Source organism: Diceros bicornis, chromosome 3, assembly GCF_020826845.1.
Source record: "Diceros bicornis minor isolate mBicDic1 chromosome 3, mDicBic1.mat.cur, whole genome shotgun sequence".
Taxonomy (NCBI): domain Eukaryota; kingdom Metazoa; phylum Chordata; class Mammalia; order Perissodactyla; family Rhinocerotidae; genus Diceros; species Diceros bicornis.
The window spans coordinates 40489074-40503991 of record NC_080742.1 but is presented as its reverse complement, the minus strand read 5'-3'; the positions used below and the strand labels follow the sequence as shown (position 1 = coordinate 40503991).

Genomic DNA, 14918 nt, shown 5'->3' with positions numbered 1-14918 from the left:
AGTTGTCTTGGTGGTGGTATTCACTCTGTAGGCCATGAACCTTTTCTCTTACCTCTGGACTTATTTAAAGACTTTTCCAGATCATGCTGTTGCATGTGAGATGAATTCTAAATTTAGAATTATATTGCTCTAGTTCTGAAGACCACAGTAATAAATTCATTTAAGCAAGTATTTGCATCGCTAATTACTTATTTCATTGCTTTTAAAATAATACTGAAGAAAATGGTTATACTTTATTTCCTAAAAACTTATTTATTTGACTACTTGTTCTTAGTGAGTGAAACTTAGGAATCGTAGAAACTGCTGATCTTTTTAGTAATTATTATTCCAAAGCGATGACAGGCATATTAGTAATTGGCGGTCTTTTTTGGCAATGAAATAATATCTTAATTTTGTTTTTTATGTTACTATGGTCTATAGTAAAATTTTAATTAATGTAAAATTTTAGGTGGTAGCTCCTGTTTTGTGATTTAATAAAAAAGGAAAATTAAAAATCCCATGTATCATTTATTACTTCTAAGTAAAATATCGTTAGATGCTGCCATCTGCATTGATTTTTCTCTATTGTCTATTGTCTGCTTTCTCTTTTGTATCAGTGGATTTCAAAGAATATATTTACCCCTTTTTTCTGAACCATTTTTTAGAGATCAATACAGATGATCTACAGAGGGTAGCACTCTGGGGTTTGTTCTAGAGAGCTAGAAGAGGCAGAGACGTGGGATAGAAGAAGCCCACCTATTACATGTTTTTCCTGTGGGAAGGACCTGTCTTCACGGTTACGCAGTAGCGAGGACAGAGCACCCTTGGTGTCTGGGTGTTCTGCAGAGCCCATCTGTCACAGCATTCCTCAGAACTTCTTCATGCTAGACTGAGAAACAGCAGGTAACATTGGGATCTTCCAGCCGCTACTCAGCGAGGAATAATAATAGGTACCACCCAGTCTTTTCCAAATAGCGCAGTCCATTATTTGAAAGAAATTACAGAATTACTAGGCAGAGAAGTAATGTTTATTTTTGTAACTCTGTAGGGCTTAAAGAGTATCCATATTTAAGCAAAGAGGAACAATTTCTGCAGAAGACATGTTTTTCATATTTATAAGGTCATAGGTAATTTATTAAGTAGAGCAATTTTTGAGAGGTGTGACTTTGGGTGGGCATCCTGATTCAGAACTTCATTTCAATTTATTAGATTTGTTTCTCAAATAGCTGCAGCTTGTTCAGGTTTTATGCCTGCCAGTTGGATGTGAAGTACTGTATGTTTGGGCTCACCGTACAGAATTTGTTTCCAAAAAAATAGTGTCGTGCTGCTTTCCATCTACTGGACCAGTAGGGGTAGGAAGATCTGATTTGGAGCCAATGCAAAATTCAAAACTGATTAGTTTTGGATTGTTCATACATTAGGCCTCCTTTCCTTATTCTTACCCTTTTCCAGATGGAAGAATCAGTTTTCCTCCCAGGGCACTTTTTCCCAGCAATTAGACTGTGAAGATGAGGATCATTTAGTGCCACTATTGCTAAAGTACTGTGATAGCAGGATTAGGCTTTAAAATTTAGAGGAAAGAAGCAACACATTCTGTACTTGGTCTCTTTATTTTTCAATTAATGGTTCTTCTGATGCTTTTAAAATTAAGAATATAACTTTCTGTATTTTTATTCTACTTTTTGTTTTATTAATATAATAGCATATTACTTTCCGACATCAACTGGAAAGTAGGTGGTCCGTGAAACACTTTAAAGCATCAAGTGTTTTAAAATGTTAACCATATGTACACCTTGCTAATGTGCATTATGTACCCTCCCTTCTTGAATATAGTAGATTACACTCGCCTTTGCTTTTTCATGATGATTAAGGCTCATCAGAGACCACTGTTTGCGAAAATGCAGTAATGCCCTCAGTTATGATTGAGGTATGTAGAGCTCTGTGTGGCCTCAGAATGTCATGCCCTTTGAATTCTCGTATCAAATCTTTACATTTTTCTCTTCTCTCTGACATCAACAAACAGGTACTTACACTCAGGCATTAAAGTTTAGAGCTACAAGGAAAGATTACTTAGTCTAATGTCTTCATTTTGTAGATTAGGAACAGAAGCCCAGAGAAGTTGCACAGTTTGCCCATGGTCATGCAGCTAGTTAGGGTGGGGTAGGAACTAGGTACAGATTACTTGACTTTAATCCAGTGCCCATTCTACCAGACCACACGGTTTGCTTTTTCCTTCTGTCAGGGTATAAATTTTTTGCTCTTAATATGTAGCTGACTGACTAAAGTGAAATTGGGGACAAGATGAAATAGAAAAAGTAGTTCACCTGGTGAGGAAGGCTTGGGATAAGCCTCTTGTTACATACGGAGAAACTGAATCACATAGCAATTACCTAGTTTACCAGCAGTCATTTAGCTAGTAAGTAGCAAAGCCAAGATTCAGTCTCCATGCTCTTAACCACTCTGTGTTATGTTTCTGGATGATCTGCATGCTCTCTTCTAGCTGTAATGCCCAGTGATTCCAGGTCTGAATAATAGCAACACCAATAGCTAACATTATTGAGCACTTACCACACACTTCACACGTAGTGTCTCGTTTAATCCTATCAGCAATGCCATCAGGCAGGTGCTATTATCACCCCCATTTTATAGATGAGGAAACTGAAGCACAGAGAGGTTAAGTGGCTTGCCCAGTCTTACAGCTGATAAGTGCCAGTGGCAAGATTTAAAACCAGGTAGATGTTAAGTGCCTGCCAGCTTTGCCATTATGCCTTATTGCCTGAGAAGGAGTACTTGAGTATCTCAGCCACAGTGTAATGTGAGTTTTGTAATATTTATTTTTGCTAATTAGAGGTGATATGGGAGAAAAGGTGTGTGTGTGTGTGTGTGTGTGTGTGCACACACACATGTCCACATGTGGAAACACACTCACTAATGATTTCTTAGCTATGTGTTAGATAAGGGATAGGAGACTGGCTTGGCAAGGATATAACTGAGTGAAGTGAATTTAGTGCAAGAGATGGTGGAGTATGGAGTGGTAGGGATCATGGGAACTGTAGCAAATAGGAACACAGGTCTTGGCCAGAGGGGCAGCTGATAATGGGCTCAACTAATTGCTGCAGTCCTTTTCAGGCTGGAAAGTGGACATAATGCTGCTGTTATTGTGTTTTTTCCAGAGAAGCCAGAAGTTTGGATTTTTAAACCAGAAAAAGATTTTGAAACTGATTTTTAAAGATTTTATTTATTTATTTTTCCCCCCAAAGCCCCAGTAGATAGTTGTATGTCACAGCTGCACATCCTTCTGGTTGCTGTATGTGGGACGCGGCCTCAGCATAGCCAGAGAAGTGGTGTGTCGGTGCGCGCCCGGGATCCGAACCCGGGCCGTCAGCAGCAGAGCGCGAGCACTTAACCGCTAAGCCACGGGGCCGGCCCCTTGAAACTGATTTTTAAATGATCGCCGCTATTTGAAATTATTTGAAACCAATCTGTGACCCAGACAGAAATGTTGGCAAGCTCTGGTTTAGATCATCAGCACTGGTGGACAAGTGACGTTGAGATGAGTGAGCGTTGGTCACGTCTTGGTATCACTGTTTTTTGAAGAGAAGAAAGACAGGCCCAAACCCAGAACACTTGTTCATTCTATTGTATTAAGCTAGTGTAATGGTACTCTGCAATGTAGAGAGACTTGAATTATTAAGTGTACTTTTAAGAAATAACTGTCTTGTGAGGCTCTACCATCATCAGAAGGCTTTACTCTGTAGGCTGTGAGGACCCCTGGCTTCTGATTTGGCTCTATCCTCAGCACTAGTTTCCAAGTCTGTAGACATCCGATTCTGGATGGGGCTTTGGGGTACAGGATCACCTCCGGGACTTTTTCAAACTGCATCCCCTTCTTTATTCAGGTACGCCCATGGAAAGACCATTCAGGAATCCCTGCAATAGAGTGTGCCGTCACTGTTACTGATAGGAGTTTGGTATTAGAAAAAAAAGTTTGATACCCTCTTCTGAGAAATGTGTGGTTCCTCTGAGACTCAGTTCTGGTTTCCAAACTGCCCAGGAAGTTCCTTGCAGGTGCTGAGTATTTACTTCCGGGAGCAAAGGTAGAGGCAGATGTATGACCTTTGCCTTCCTGTAATAAAAGGAGCTCCTTTTTTTTTTTTTTTATCTTTTTACCTACTAGGCTTCCACCTACGATTCCTTTAGCACAAAAATTTCTGAGTACAAACACTAGCTCAATCCATAAAACTTGATCATATCTAATATCTTCTTCAGTTCAAAAATTCTGAGATTCATAACAAGGGATGAGAATCTCCCTTACTTTGCCTTTGTGATTACTGCTCAACAGCATCTTACATGTTGCCAAAATAACAGCAAAGGGCAAACTAGTTATGGGATCTATCCCAACTGATGATATTCCTTTAAAAACATTGTATCATCTTTCTTATAACTGCTCTACTTAAAGAATATTATTAAAAAAATAAATATGAACCTGCTGTGCTGTGGTCTAAATTCCTGTCTTGGGAACGTTATAGGTGAATGTATTTCCCGATGCTGCGAATAATGGAAAATCATGAAAACTCGAATCAGGAGCCCTGTCCTTATATGTGTTTCAGTTTGCATTTTGATTGCAGTTTAGAGATGTTATCGCTTGTTTTGTCACAGACATAATTCACATCTTTCTTCAGGCGCTGTAAACAAGAGAAATGGTTTAATGGCCCCATACAGGCACTCCGCTGATAGCTGAGATTAGGCCCTTTAGTAATGGATGTTGGTGTGTCTGTGAGTGGTATGTGTACACAGTGGGGGTGGGGAGGGCTTGGGAGAGGTAAATGTACTGGAAAAGAATCTTTGAGAGGCTCAGATGCAGCAGAAGTGCGTGCTGCTTTTCTGAGTGTCTTGGAAGATGGATTTAAGGAGCATGTGACACTATTGTCTTTATTTGTACACAAGCCTTCCCCTTTGCTTCTGGAATTTAACTGAGTACTAATTGAGGTCATTGCCATCCATTTATCACCTGAAATTGAAGTGATATTAACTTAAAGTGAATACTTTTCATCTAGTGAGTCTATTCCTAGCTACATATATTTGTATGAAAGGCTGCATGCATTTTTCATGCCATGCTTGTTTCTGGTCTTAAATAATCTAATTTATGTATACCATTTACTTTTTTCCCCTTTTACAGATTTTTTTTTTTTTAATTCCCTGCTACGGCCAAGTGAATTTTTTTTTACAAGCACTTTAGTGTCCACAGAATGATTTGTTTTGACTTTCTCAGTTATATTTTGTAGACAAGTGTAAAAAATTCTCCGTGTATAACCTAACCATGGTCTAAATAAATGCCTTGAAATTCCTCAAAGCACATAAATTTGTAGTGTTTTAGAGCCTCAATTCTGTGTCCTTTTTCATCACCTTGTTTGTGTATATCCCTGTAAATTGGCTACACAAGTCTGCACACTTGGTTTTGAGAGGGTAAACAAAGAGTTAATGAAGCAAAATTAAATGTCTTTTGTTGATTATTTTAGCCAGACCCATCACTGTTCCATCTATCCACTTTGATGTTTTCTTTCTCCTTTTTCATTGTAGACCATGTTCTAGAATAGGGATCAGCAAACTTTTTTGTGTAAAGGGTCAGATAGTAAATATTTCAGGCTTTTTGGTCATAGAGTTTCTGTCACAACTCGTCCATTGTAAGTCAGAGTAGCCCTAGACTATACCTAAATGAATGGGAGGGACAGTGTTCCAATAAAACATCATTTATCAAAATAGGTGGGAAACTGGATTTGGCCAATGAGCTGTAATTTGCCGGCCTCTGTTCTAGAACGTCATATAGTAGACTATTCTAAAACAGAATTTTTGAGCAGACCAGAAATCTCAACACCAAAATCAGGAGACTCTCATCAAAGCCTTGTGTTCCTACCTAGTTTTGTTCCAAAAATTATAGATTTGATTCAAAGACATGGTTTTGATTAGAAAGGTAGTAATCAAAAATGTGTTTCTCTTCCCAGGGTAATTGTTCTGTACGCACAGAAATTGCTGCTCTGTTTCACTCGTATCGTAAGAGTTGGGAGGAAAGCAGAGTGAAAGGTCAGAGCCAAGACAACTCATCACTGTATTTACATTCATTGTCCAAATACAGAAGGGAACCTATCACTTGTGACATTTTTGTTATCAGAGTATAGGGGAAGCTTTAGATGTTGGAGAGCAACATTTTTCTTGCAGTGGAATATGAGTGATGTGAATTTTTAAATGCCTTTGGTCACAGTAATAAATGAAAGAAGGCATAGTGCCTAAAAGCTAGCACGAATGCTCGAGAAGTGTTTTCGTTTAGATACCAGTGCCAAGAATATATTATTAAGGTCATGTATACAGAAATATGCATCGCATGTACATAAATTAATCAAACTTAAGAATACTGGCTCACATCTTTATTAGAGAAAACGTTTTTTAAAAACCCTAAATAATGGGGCTGGCCGGTGGCGCAAGCGGTTAAGTGCTCACGCTCCGCTCCGGCGGCCCAGGGTTCGCTGGTTCGGATCCCGGGCGCGCACTGATGCAACTGCTTGGCAAGGCATGCTGTGGCGGCGTCCCATATAAAGTGGAGGAAGATGGGCACGGATGTTAGCCCAGGGCCAGTCTTCCTCAGCAAAAAGAGAAGGATTGGCAGATGTTAGCTTAGGGCTGATCTTCCTCACAACAACAAAAAAACCTAAATAAAGCTCTAGTTGGTTTTATATGAGCTCTTGATGGTAAGGACTGTGTCTTACTCTTCATCTTCATTCTATAGTTCCGTATATTCCCTCTCCCTCTCAGCACCTGGCATCGTATCTGGGCCATTGTAAATGAATGAATTAATGGAGGAATAAATGGACCAAGAAACATCTGATACGGTGCTATAGTGGTGCCCATGCATGAAAGAAATTCTAAGTGTGTTTATTCAAAATAAATTGAATTATATACTCAAGGGTTCAAGAGTTGCAGCAAAAGCCCAGGGCTCTAATTCTTAATCTGTTATAAGTTAGTCCTGTGTCTTTAGTTAGACATGATGCTTAGCTTCTTTATGCCTTTTTAAAAATTTTGCAAAATGGGAATGATGATAAATGTCCTTCTTATCTCGAATGATGAGAATCAGAGTGGGTGAAGATTCTTTGAGAACCCTATACTACCATATAAATTTGAGATTTAAAAAAAAAAAAAATCATAGCTAGTGTTTTTATCAGGATTCCAAACTCAACCACAGTTCGTTAAGTCGACACCTACAGTTAAACATATTATCTTACATTAATTTCAAGACATCATCTTCATTATAGAGACGTAAATAGAAACTTGTTTCGTAGATTTCATTGTTTATTCTCTGGATGAACATGAACCAGTCAGTCATAACAAATGTGGTCTGTTTTCAGTTTAATGGGACTAAAAAAATTCTCCAATGTTATGATTGTTTGGGAAATTATTCCGCTATGGGCAAATTTTTAAGTTTATTATCTCCATCTACATTTTAGGTGTTCAAACGTGATTTATTATGTCTGCCCTCAACCAAAGACGTTGTATACCAGCATTGTTGCACTGGAAAGCCGAGGATATTTCTATGCTCTAGTGAAGGACAACAACATTGTGCCTCTGTTCTAAAATGTAGGCGGGAAGAAAATGGAAGCAAGATGATGCCTCATAATTCATAGTTCCAAAATGAAAACAATTACTAATTTAACAAATACTTTACGACAAATACCATAACCCCAAGTAAACTTTTGAATTAAGAAGTGGTTGAGTTTATTTTGGAAGTGCATTTTTTGAAGTCCTGGTATTTTGGAGCTCTTAAATTTAACCATTAGAACTCAGTCATCATTAGTCAGCCTTAAGATGTGGTTTTAAAGGTCAGGCCTCCATCAAAGAAAAAATGCAAGATGCATCTCTTGAGTGTTCTTTCTGCTTCTCCTCCTCAATATCTGATTGTCCGGAGGAGTTGTGGGTCATAAAAGTTTGCAGGGAAATGTGTTTGAGGAATGCCTGAGGAAGCCTGCAGATTTCACAGATAAATTATCTGAACTGTCTGAAGTTGGGGATAAAGGTATAATATCATTTTGAACCATCACTTCTTTGTAAATGAAATGAAGGAGTTAACTCACTTGATTTGATACACTTGAAGAAGAAAAGATTCACTTTAATTAAAACTACAAACAATGCAGATGCTTGTAGCTCTCTGTTCCAGACCCGGCAAGGACAGTACAGTAAGCGAAATGAAATGTACCTAGCAGCCTCGGCCTCGGCAGCAGGCTGGAGCCATGTTCAGCGAAAGTAATTTAATTAGTGTTGATCATGACTCCAGATGATGGTGATTTGATAAGGAATAATTTAGTACTTAACAGCCTTTTACATGCACCAACTCCATGTGGGAAGGTAAAGCAAATTGCACAAAATGAATGTGCTGCTTTCCTTGTGCCTGTGCCAGTGAGCTGGAAAACTGCCTGTTAGCAGACGCTCAGACATTCAGCCCTGTGATGAAATAAATACCCAACGTGGTCTCAGCTCAGCCCTCACCGATGGGAGTCTCTATACTACCCTTATTTAAGAATAAATAAGAGAAGTCATTTTTGTGACATAGAATCTCCAGGAAGTAGGAAAGTGACAATGAGGAAAATAAAGTAGCATGTGGTTCTTGTGCAAAATGTTGAAGATCTACAGGTTGGCTTCTTTTTTCCTCACACACAGCGATTAAGAAAAAAAATTCTAGCCAACTCAGATTCATTGGATTACGTATTTGGCTTATGATTAGAAAAAAAAAGATCACAATTCCAAGGGCTCACAGTGATTAAGAGGCCCACACACATTGAATGTGTTATGGAGAGGGTAGGGGAACCCTAACGTTTTTGAGTTGGAGAAACCATGAGAGTCCTTGGGCATCGGCATCTAGTGAAAAGGAAGACGTTAGATTTTTTTAAGTCTTTTCAAGTACTGGACCTATTTCAATGCAGCACACACTGGATCCAGGTGTTGCCAAGCATGACAGTGGATTTGAAATTTGCCCAGTTATGGGAATCACTTAGAAAATTTTATAAGATACAAAATCTTGATCTATATTCCAGCCTTAGTGAATCGGTTTGGGAAGTGGTGCATTACTTTGCGAGGGCTGCCATAAACTGAGTGGCTTAGAAAGCAGAAATTGATTGTCTCGCAGTTTTGGAGGCTAGAAGTCTGAGATGAAGGTATTGGCAAGGTTCTGAGGGCTATGAGAGAGAATCTCTTCTATGCTTCTCTCCTAGCTTCTGGGGGTTTGCTGGCAATCTTTGACATTCCTTGGCTTGTAGAGCATCACTCTGGTCTCTGCCTTCATCTTCACGTGGCGTTCTTCCTGTGTGAGTGTCTCTGTGTTCTAATTCCCTCTTTTTATCAGGACACCAGTCATATTTGATTACATCCCACCTTAATGACCTCATTTTAACTAATCTTCCAAATAAGGCCACATACTGAGGTACTGGGGCCTCAACATATGAATTTGGGGGCAGGGGGACACAATTCAACCCATAACATATGGGGTTTGAGAATCCCTGTTTTTTCAAAAGTTCTCTGGGTAATTCGATGATTGGCTTGATTTGGGGATTCGGCGTTTAGGGACCAACTTGCCTCTGATAACACTTTGGGAATCCTTATGTCCTTTCTTCTAAAGTCACTTCGTGAAGCTCGTGGGGCCAATCTGAAAGCACTTGAGCTCCAGACAGCGTACCCACTAGGATGGATCATGCCTTTTGCTACTAGGTTGATACTGGTGGACGTTTTGATAGGAGGCTGTTGTCATGCTAGCAACCATTCCTGATGGTGCCACAGACTTGTCATTCCTCACTGACCCATCTGGAATTATTTATCTTATGAAGTTGAAGCATATTCTCAGATGTCTTGTGGAACATGAGGCCAGATATGTTAAAATATCTTAATTTGTATAGCATTACTTGATGCCCCTCAAATTTTTTTAACCTTTTTATTGAGATGTGCATTCATTATAATGCAAAAATCTTAAATGTACAGCTTGATGAATTTTACATATGTATATATTCATATAGCCACCCCCAAGAGCAAGATATAAAATACTTCCAGCATTGTAGGAGGTTACTAGTGCCCTTTCTCAGCCATTAACACTCCCATCCACCAATAGAAGGGGATTCTTTCACTATCAGTTAGTTTGGTCTGTTCTTGAAATTCATATACTACATACTTTTTTGGTGCTTGGCTTCTTTTACTCAACTTCATGTCTACGAGACTATCTATGTTTCTGCAGGTATCAGTAATTTGTTCCTTGTTATTCTTGTATACTATTATATTCTATGAATATGCCACAAATTATTTATCCATTTTCCTGCTAATGAACATTTGAATCTTTCCAGTTTTTGCTATTATGAATACAGTGGCTATGAACATTCTTATACAAGTCTTTTGGTGAACGTATGCAGTCCTTTCTCTTGGATGTAAGAGTGTAATCACTGGATCATAGGTAGATTTATGTTGAGCCTTAGTAGATACTGCCAAAATTTTCCCAGTGTGTTTTTTATCAATTTATACTCTCAGCAGAATCTATATAAGTTCCTGTTATGTTGGGTCTTCTTCTGATGCTGCAATGCCAATCTTCTGCAGTTTAACCATTCTTGTGGGTCTATAGTGATAATATCATTGGGTTTTATTTGCAATTTCCTGATGATTAATGATGTTGAATACCTTTTCATGTATGCTTTTTTTGGTTTTCATTTGTTTTGCCATTTTGATATCTTCTCTTATGAACTGCCTGTTCAAGTCTTTTGCCCACTTTTTTGGGTCATTTGTTTTGTCTTATTAATTTGTAGCAATTCTTATTTATTTATTTTTTTACTAAAACTTTTTTTTTTTATAATTTTATTTATTTATTTTTTCCCCCAAAGCCCCAGTAGATAGTTGTATGCCATAGCTGCACATCCTTCCAGTCGCTGTATGTGGGACACGGCCTCAGCATGGCCATAGAAGCGGTGCGTCGGTGTGCGCCCGGGATCTGAACCCGAGCTGCCAGCAGCGGAGCGCGAGCACTTAACCGCTAAGCCACAGGGCCGGCCCTGTAGCAATTTTTATTATGTTGAATACAAGTTCTTTGTCAGATCTTTTCTATTGTAAACATCTTATTGCTGTTTGTATCTTACTTTGTACTCTTTTAATAGTGTCTTGATGAAGAGTTCTTAATTTCACTGAAGATTTAATTCGGATGTAAATTATTTTTTTATGGTTTTGTCTCTTCTTCACTAATGTTTTCCTACCTCATGGTCCTGAAGACTTTTAAAATATGGTATTATTGAAATGATAGTCTCTGATATGCCTGATAGTTTGACAAATATGATAAACTTTGCATCATACTGCACATTTATTAGCTTTTGAGGTCTTATCAAGTTTTATTCACATAAATTAGATCTAATCTCCCAGGTAGAATGATTGCTTACTTCTTTGAATGACAAATTGAGATCCTTATATGTTGCTACTGGTTTTTCTTAAGAAAATGTAAACCCTACTACTTAATCGAAAGTGCTAAACTTGGGTATACACATTTTGCTATATATGTTCAAAGAAGTAATAAATAGTTGAAAACTATTTGTTAAGAAAAGCAACAAATGTATGGTTAATGTATTCCAAAAGTTGCATCATATAATATTTGTCATTCTAAAAAGTAGCACATACACACATATACGCAGGAGAGAATTTTCTTATAGAATACTACTTTAAATCCTTGTGTTTTTTTCACATTTTAAAAATGTCTCATTATGCAAAATTTAGGACTTAGATAAAAGTAAAGAGAATATAATGAACTCCCACCTACCTATCAATCAGCTTTTAACATTTATCAACATTTTTCTAATTTGATTCATCTCCCATATATCATTTTTTTCTAGAGTATTTTAAAGAAAATCCCAGACACTTTATTCTTTTATCTGTAAATACTTTATGAATCTCTAACTTGAAACCTTTTTTTGTACAACTGCCATTTCATTATCACATGTAACAAAATTAACCATAATTTCTTAAATATCTAATACTTAGTCCAGATTCAAATGTCTTATTTATCAAAGAGTTTTTTTTTTATACTTGGTTTGTTCAAAACAGAAACCAAACAAATCCTCATATTATAATTGATTCTTGAGGTTCTCAAGCCTCTTCCATCTGACAGTTAATAAATTATAGCTTTCTGACTTGGTAAAGTCAATGAACATGTGCACCCTTGTCATATGAAGATACATGTAATTTTTCCTTTGTTTCTATTCCTGTACTCTCTACTTTGACTACGCATATTAAATACACATTACATTAAAAACATTCTTTGAAATAGACCACTCAGTGAAATAACTTTACTATTGTTTATTAATTTTTCATTAGACAACTAATTTGGGTGAAATTTGTTTATTTCTGTATTTTTTTATTTTTTCTTTATCATAGAAAATTTATTTTCTATGATGTTTCAGATGGCTCCTGAGTGCCATTGAACATTTCTCTCGAAAGTGTGTGTATATATAAACAAATAGCTTTTATTTTCCTAGAGCTTCGTAGTTCTTGATATCAAATACTTATATTAACATTATGTATGATATTCAAGCTAGTACAAGTTTATAATGCTGTAATGTCGTGATCAAGGTTGAATGGCATCATAAACCACAAAGTTTCTGTTATCTTCCTTTATAGAATACAGACTTAAAATTTTGTTTTAATTCAAGTTTTTATAGGAGTTAAAATAAATCTCCAGAACGTGTGTCCTTCTTGTGTTTATCCCTTGATTAGTCATACTTGTGCATATTGTACATGAAAATAAAATCCATTCTCACGTCTATTTTTCTCATATCTTTTTACTAAATTTCCATTTATACTAAAACTTCAATTATTCTGATAAGATCTCTAATATGTATTTTTCCAGTTTCATATACAAGAATAAAATATATAGTGTTATTTATTTATTAGTTTTTAAAGCTATGATTTCTCCCTAAATATACTTATTTCTTCATATTTTATGATATGATCTTTGTATTATATTAAGCATTAATGAATATAAGCATAACCATACATTAAGTCATATGAAAAAGGAGAAATCATCTGATATAGAATAATTGTTTTATGGTGGATTACATGTGACAAACAACTTTAACATATTTATCACAATTCATCTTCAAAATTCTGTTAAGTAGTTAGGGCGGTACTTTTATCTCTATTTTATAGGTGAGCATTGGTGTCAGAGATGTTGAGTTTTTTGCCTAAAGTATCATCAGTTACCACTGGACCTGCACCTGGATTTTTTTTCTCATAGTCCAGTTGTCATTCCGTTAAACCATTACTATTGATGCATTTGAGATATTTTTCTTTCACAAATGCTTAAAATTATGTTCCAACCTTCAGTTGTATGTTTTTCTGCTTTAGTCGTTGGAAATCTTTCTGAAATGTTTTCAGAACTTACTTTCTGAAAACTGAGCTTCTGGTATTGTTAATATCAGCTAAGTAAATTACAAGTAATTCACTTTACTTAAGTAATAAGAGAGAGTTCAAACATGCATTTTGTTATACAATCAAAGCAGAAAAGGAGTATATGAAGATGCTCCAGAATGTTTTCTTCCATGGAATTCATCAAATGTGATTCTTCTTATATACGTAAGTTAATATGAAATGTTGGTGACGTTTTAAGCAAGAGAAATAGAACAGATTAATATACTTAATTCCTAATTGCATTTCATTTGTGTGGGTATTTTTACTTTGTTTTCTAGTGGCTTTTCATGGCCTACCACTGAAAATCAAGAAAGAACCCCACAGTCCATGTTCAGAACTCGGCTCTGCCTGCAGTCAAGAACAGCCCTTTAAATTCAGCTATGGAGAAAAGTGCCTGTACAATGTCAGGTAAAGCAAACAGGTGTATATAGAGAGGGTGGTTGTTCTTACTGAAGCAAAAAGTCCAGAACAATATAAAATCTCAAGTCATATTTTATAAGCATTACATCTTCAGCATACAACAAGCCAATTGGGTAATAATGCACTTCGCAGAACTCTGAAGAACCGTTTACCATCTGATCACACACTTGTAGAATCATTTTAAAGCAATAATTTTCTTCCAAATTGTTAGTTGCTTTTCTACTGTAGTGATGCATCCTGAGTTTGGAAAGAGGGTCTTACTTGGCATGAGCAGCTACTGAAAGTTCTCATTAGAATGAATGCATTATGCACTTTGGATGGAGTTTGTAGAAAAAAATGAAACATTTGGCAGGTCTGAGCAGTACATTAGTTATCTGACAGGCTTTGCAGATGATCTATAAGATGCGTTCATGGACAATTGCAATAAAGTTAGAATTTTATAAGGCTTAGCAGAGGCAATTATCTATTAAAAAGCCAGTTGTTCTTTCTGCTGATAAGAAAGGGTGGAGCAGTAAAAGTACATTGTTCATTTGTTGGAAAATTTGATAATATATATGTTCATTAAAAACCCTTCACAGTAAATTGCATTCTGCTACTTTTCGTAAATTACATAATTGCATAAGGAAAAAGTTGATTTTGTATATTAAATATTATTACTCTCAATTATTGTAGAAACTTAGTTCTTAAAAGGAGTTAGTTTGAAAACTTATAAAAATGATTACAAATATTTGCAGTTTTATAAGTTACATTTTAAGTTTATGAGACATTATGATCCAAAGGAGTTTTCTATTTCCTCGTATGTTTACTATATGTACTTTTTATATCCAAGAGATATAATATTCAAGAAACTTAGCTTTATGCAGTCTCACAGCTTGGATATTCTATTACTATTTGTTCTTGCAAACTGTCTTTTATAATCTGCTTCTCCAGGAGGTCACCAGAGCCTGAAATTATGAGCCAGTGCAGTTGAAACTATAAAGCTTTTATAAAAAAAGATCTCTTGTAGAAGCGAACTATTAACACATACTGAGTTCAGATAAAACAATACTGATCAA

The 14918-nt window shown here is 36.5% G+C and overlaps 1 protein-coding gene across 3 annotated transcripts in view; it reads left to right on the top strand.

The window, feature by feature from the left end:
• ETV1 (ETS variant transcription factor 1) overlaps positions 1 to 14918 on the top strand; it is a 91744-nt gene that overhangs the window by 35012 nt on the left and 41814 nt on the right. For all 3 annotated transcript variants that reach the window (XM_058526464.1, XM_058526472.1, XM_058526481.1), the window contains one exon: positions 13722 to 13851. In XM_058526464.1, coding sequence (XP_058382447.1) covers positions 13722 to 13851 — 130 coding nt within the window. The remainder of the gene's footprint in view (positions 1 to 13721; positions 13852 to 14918) is intronic.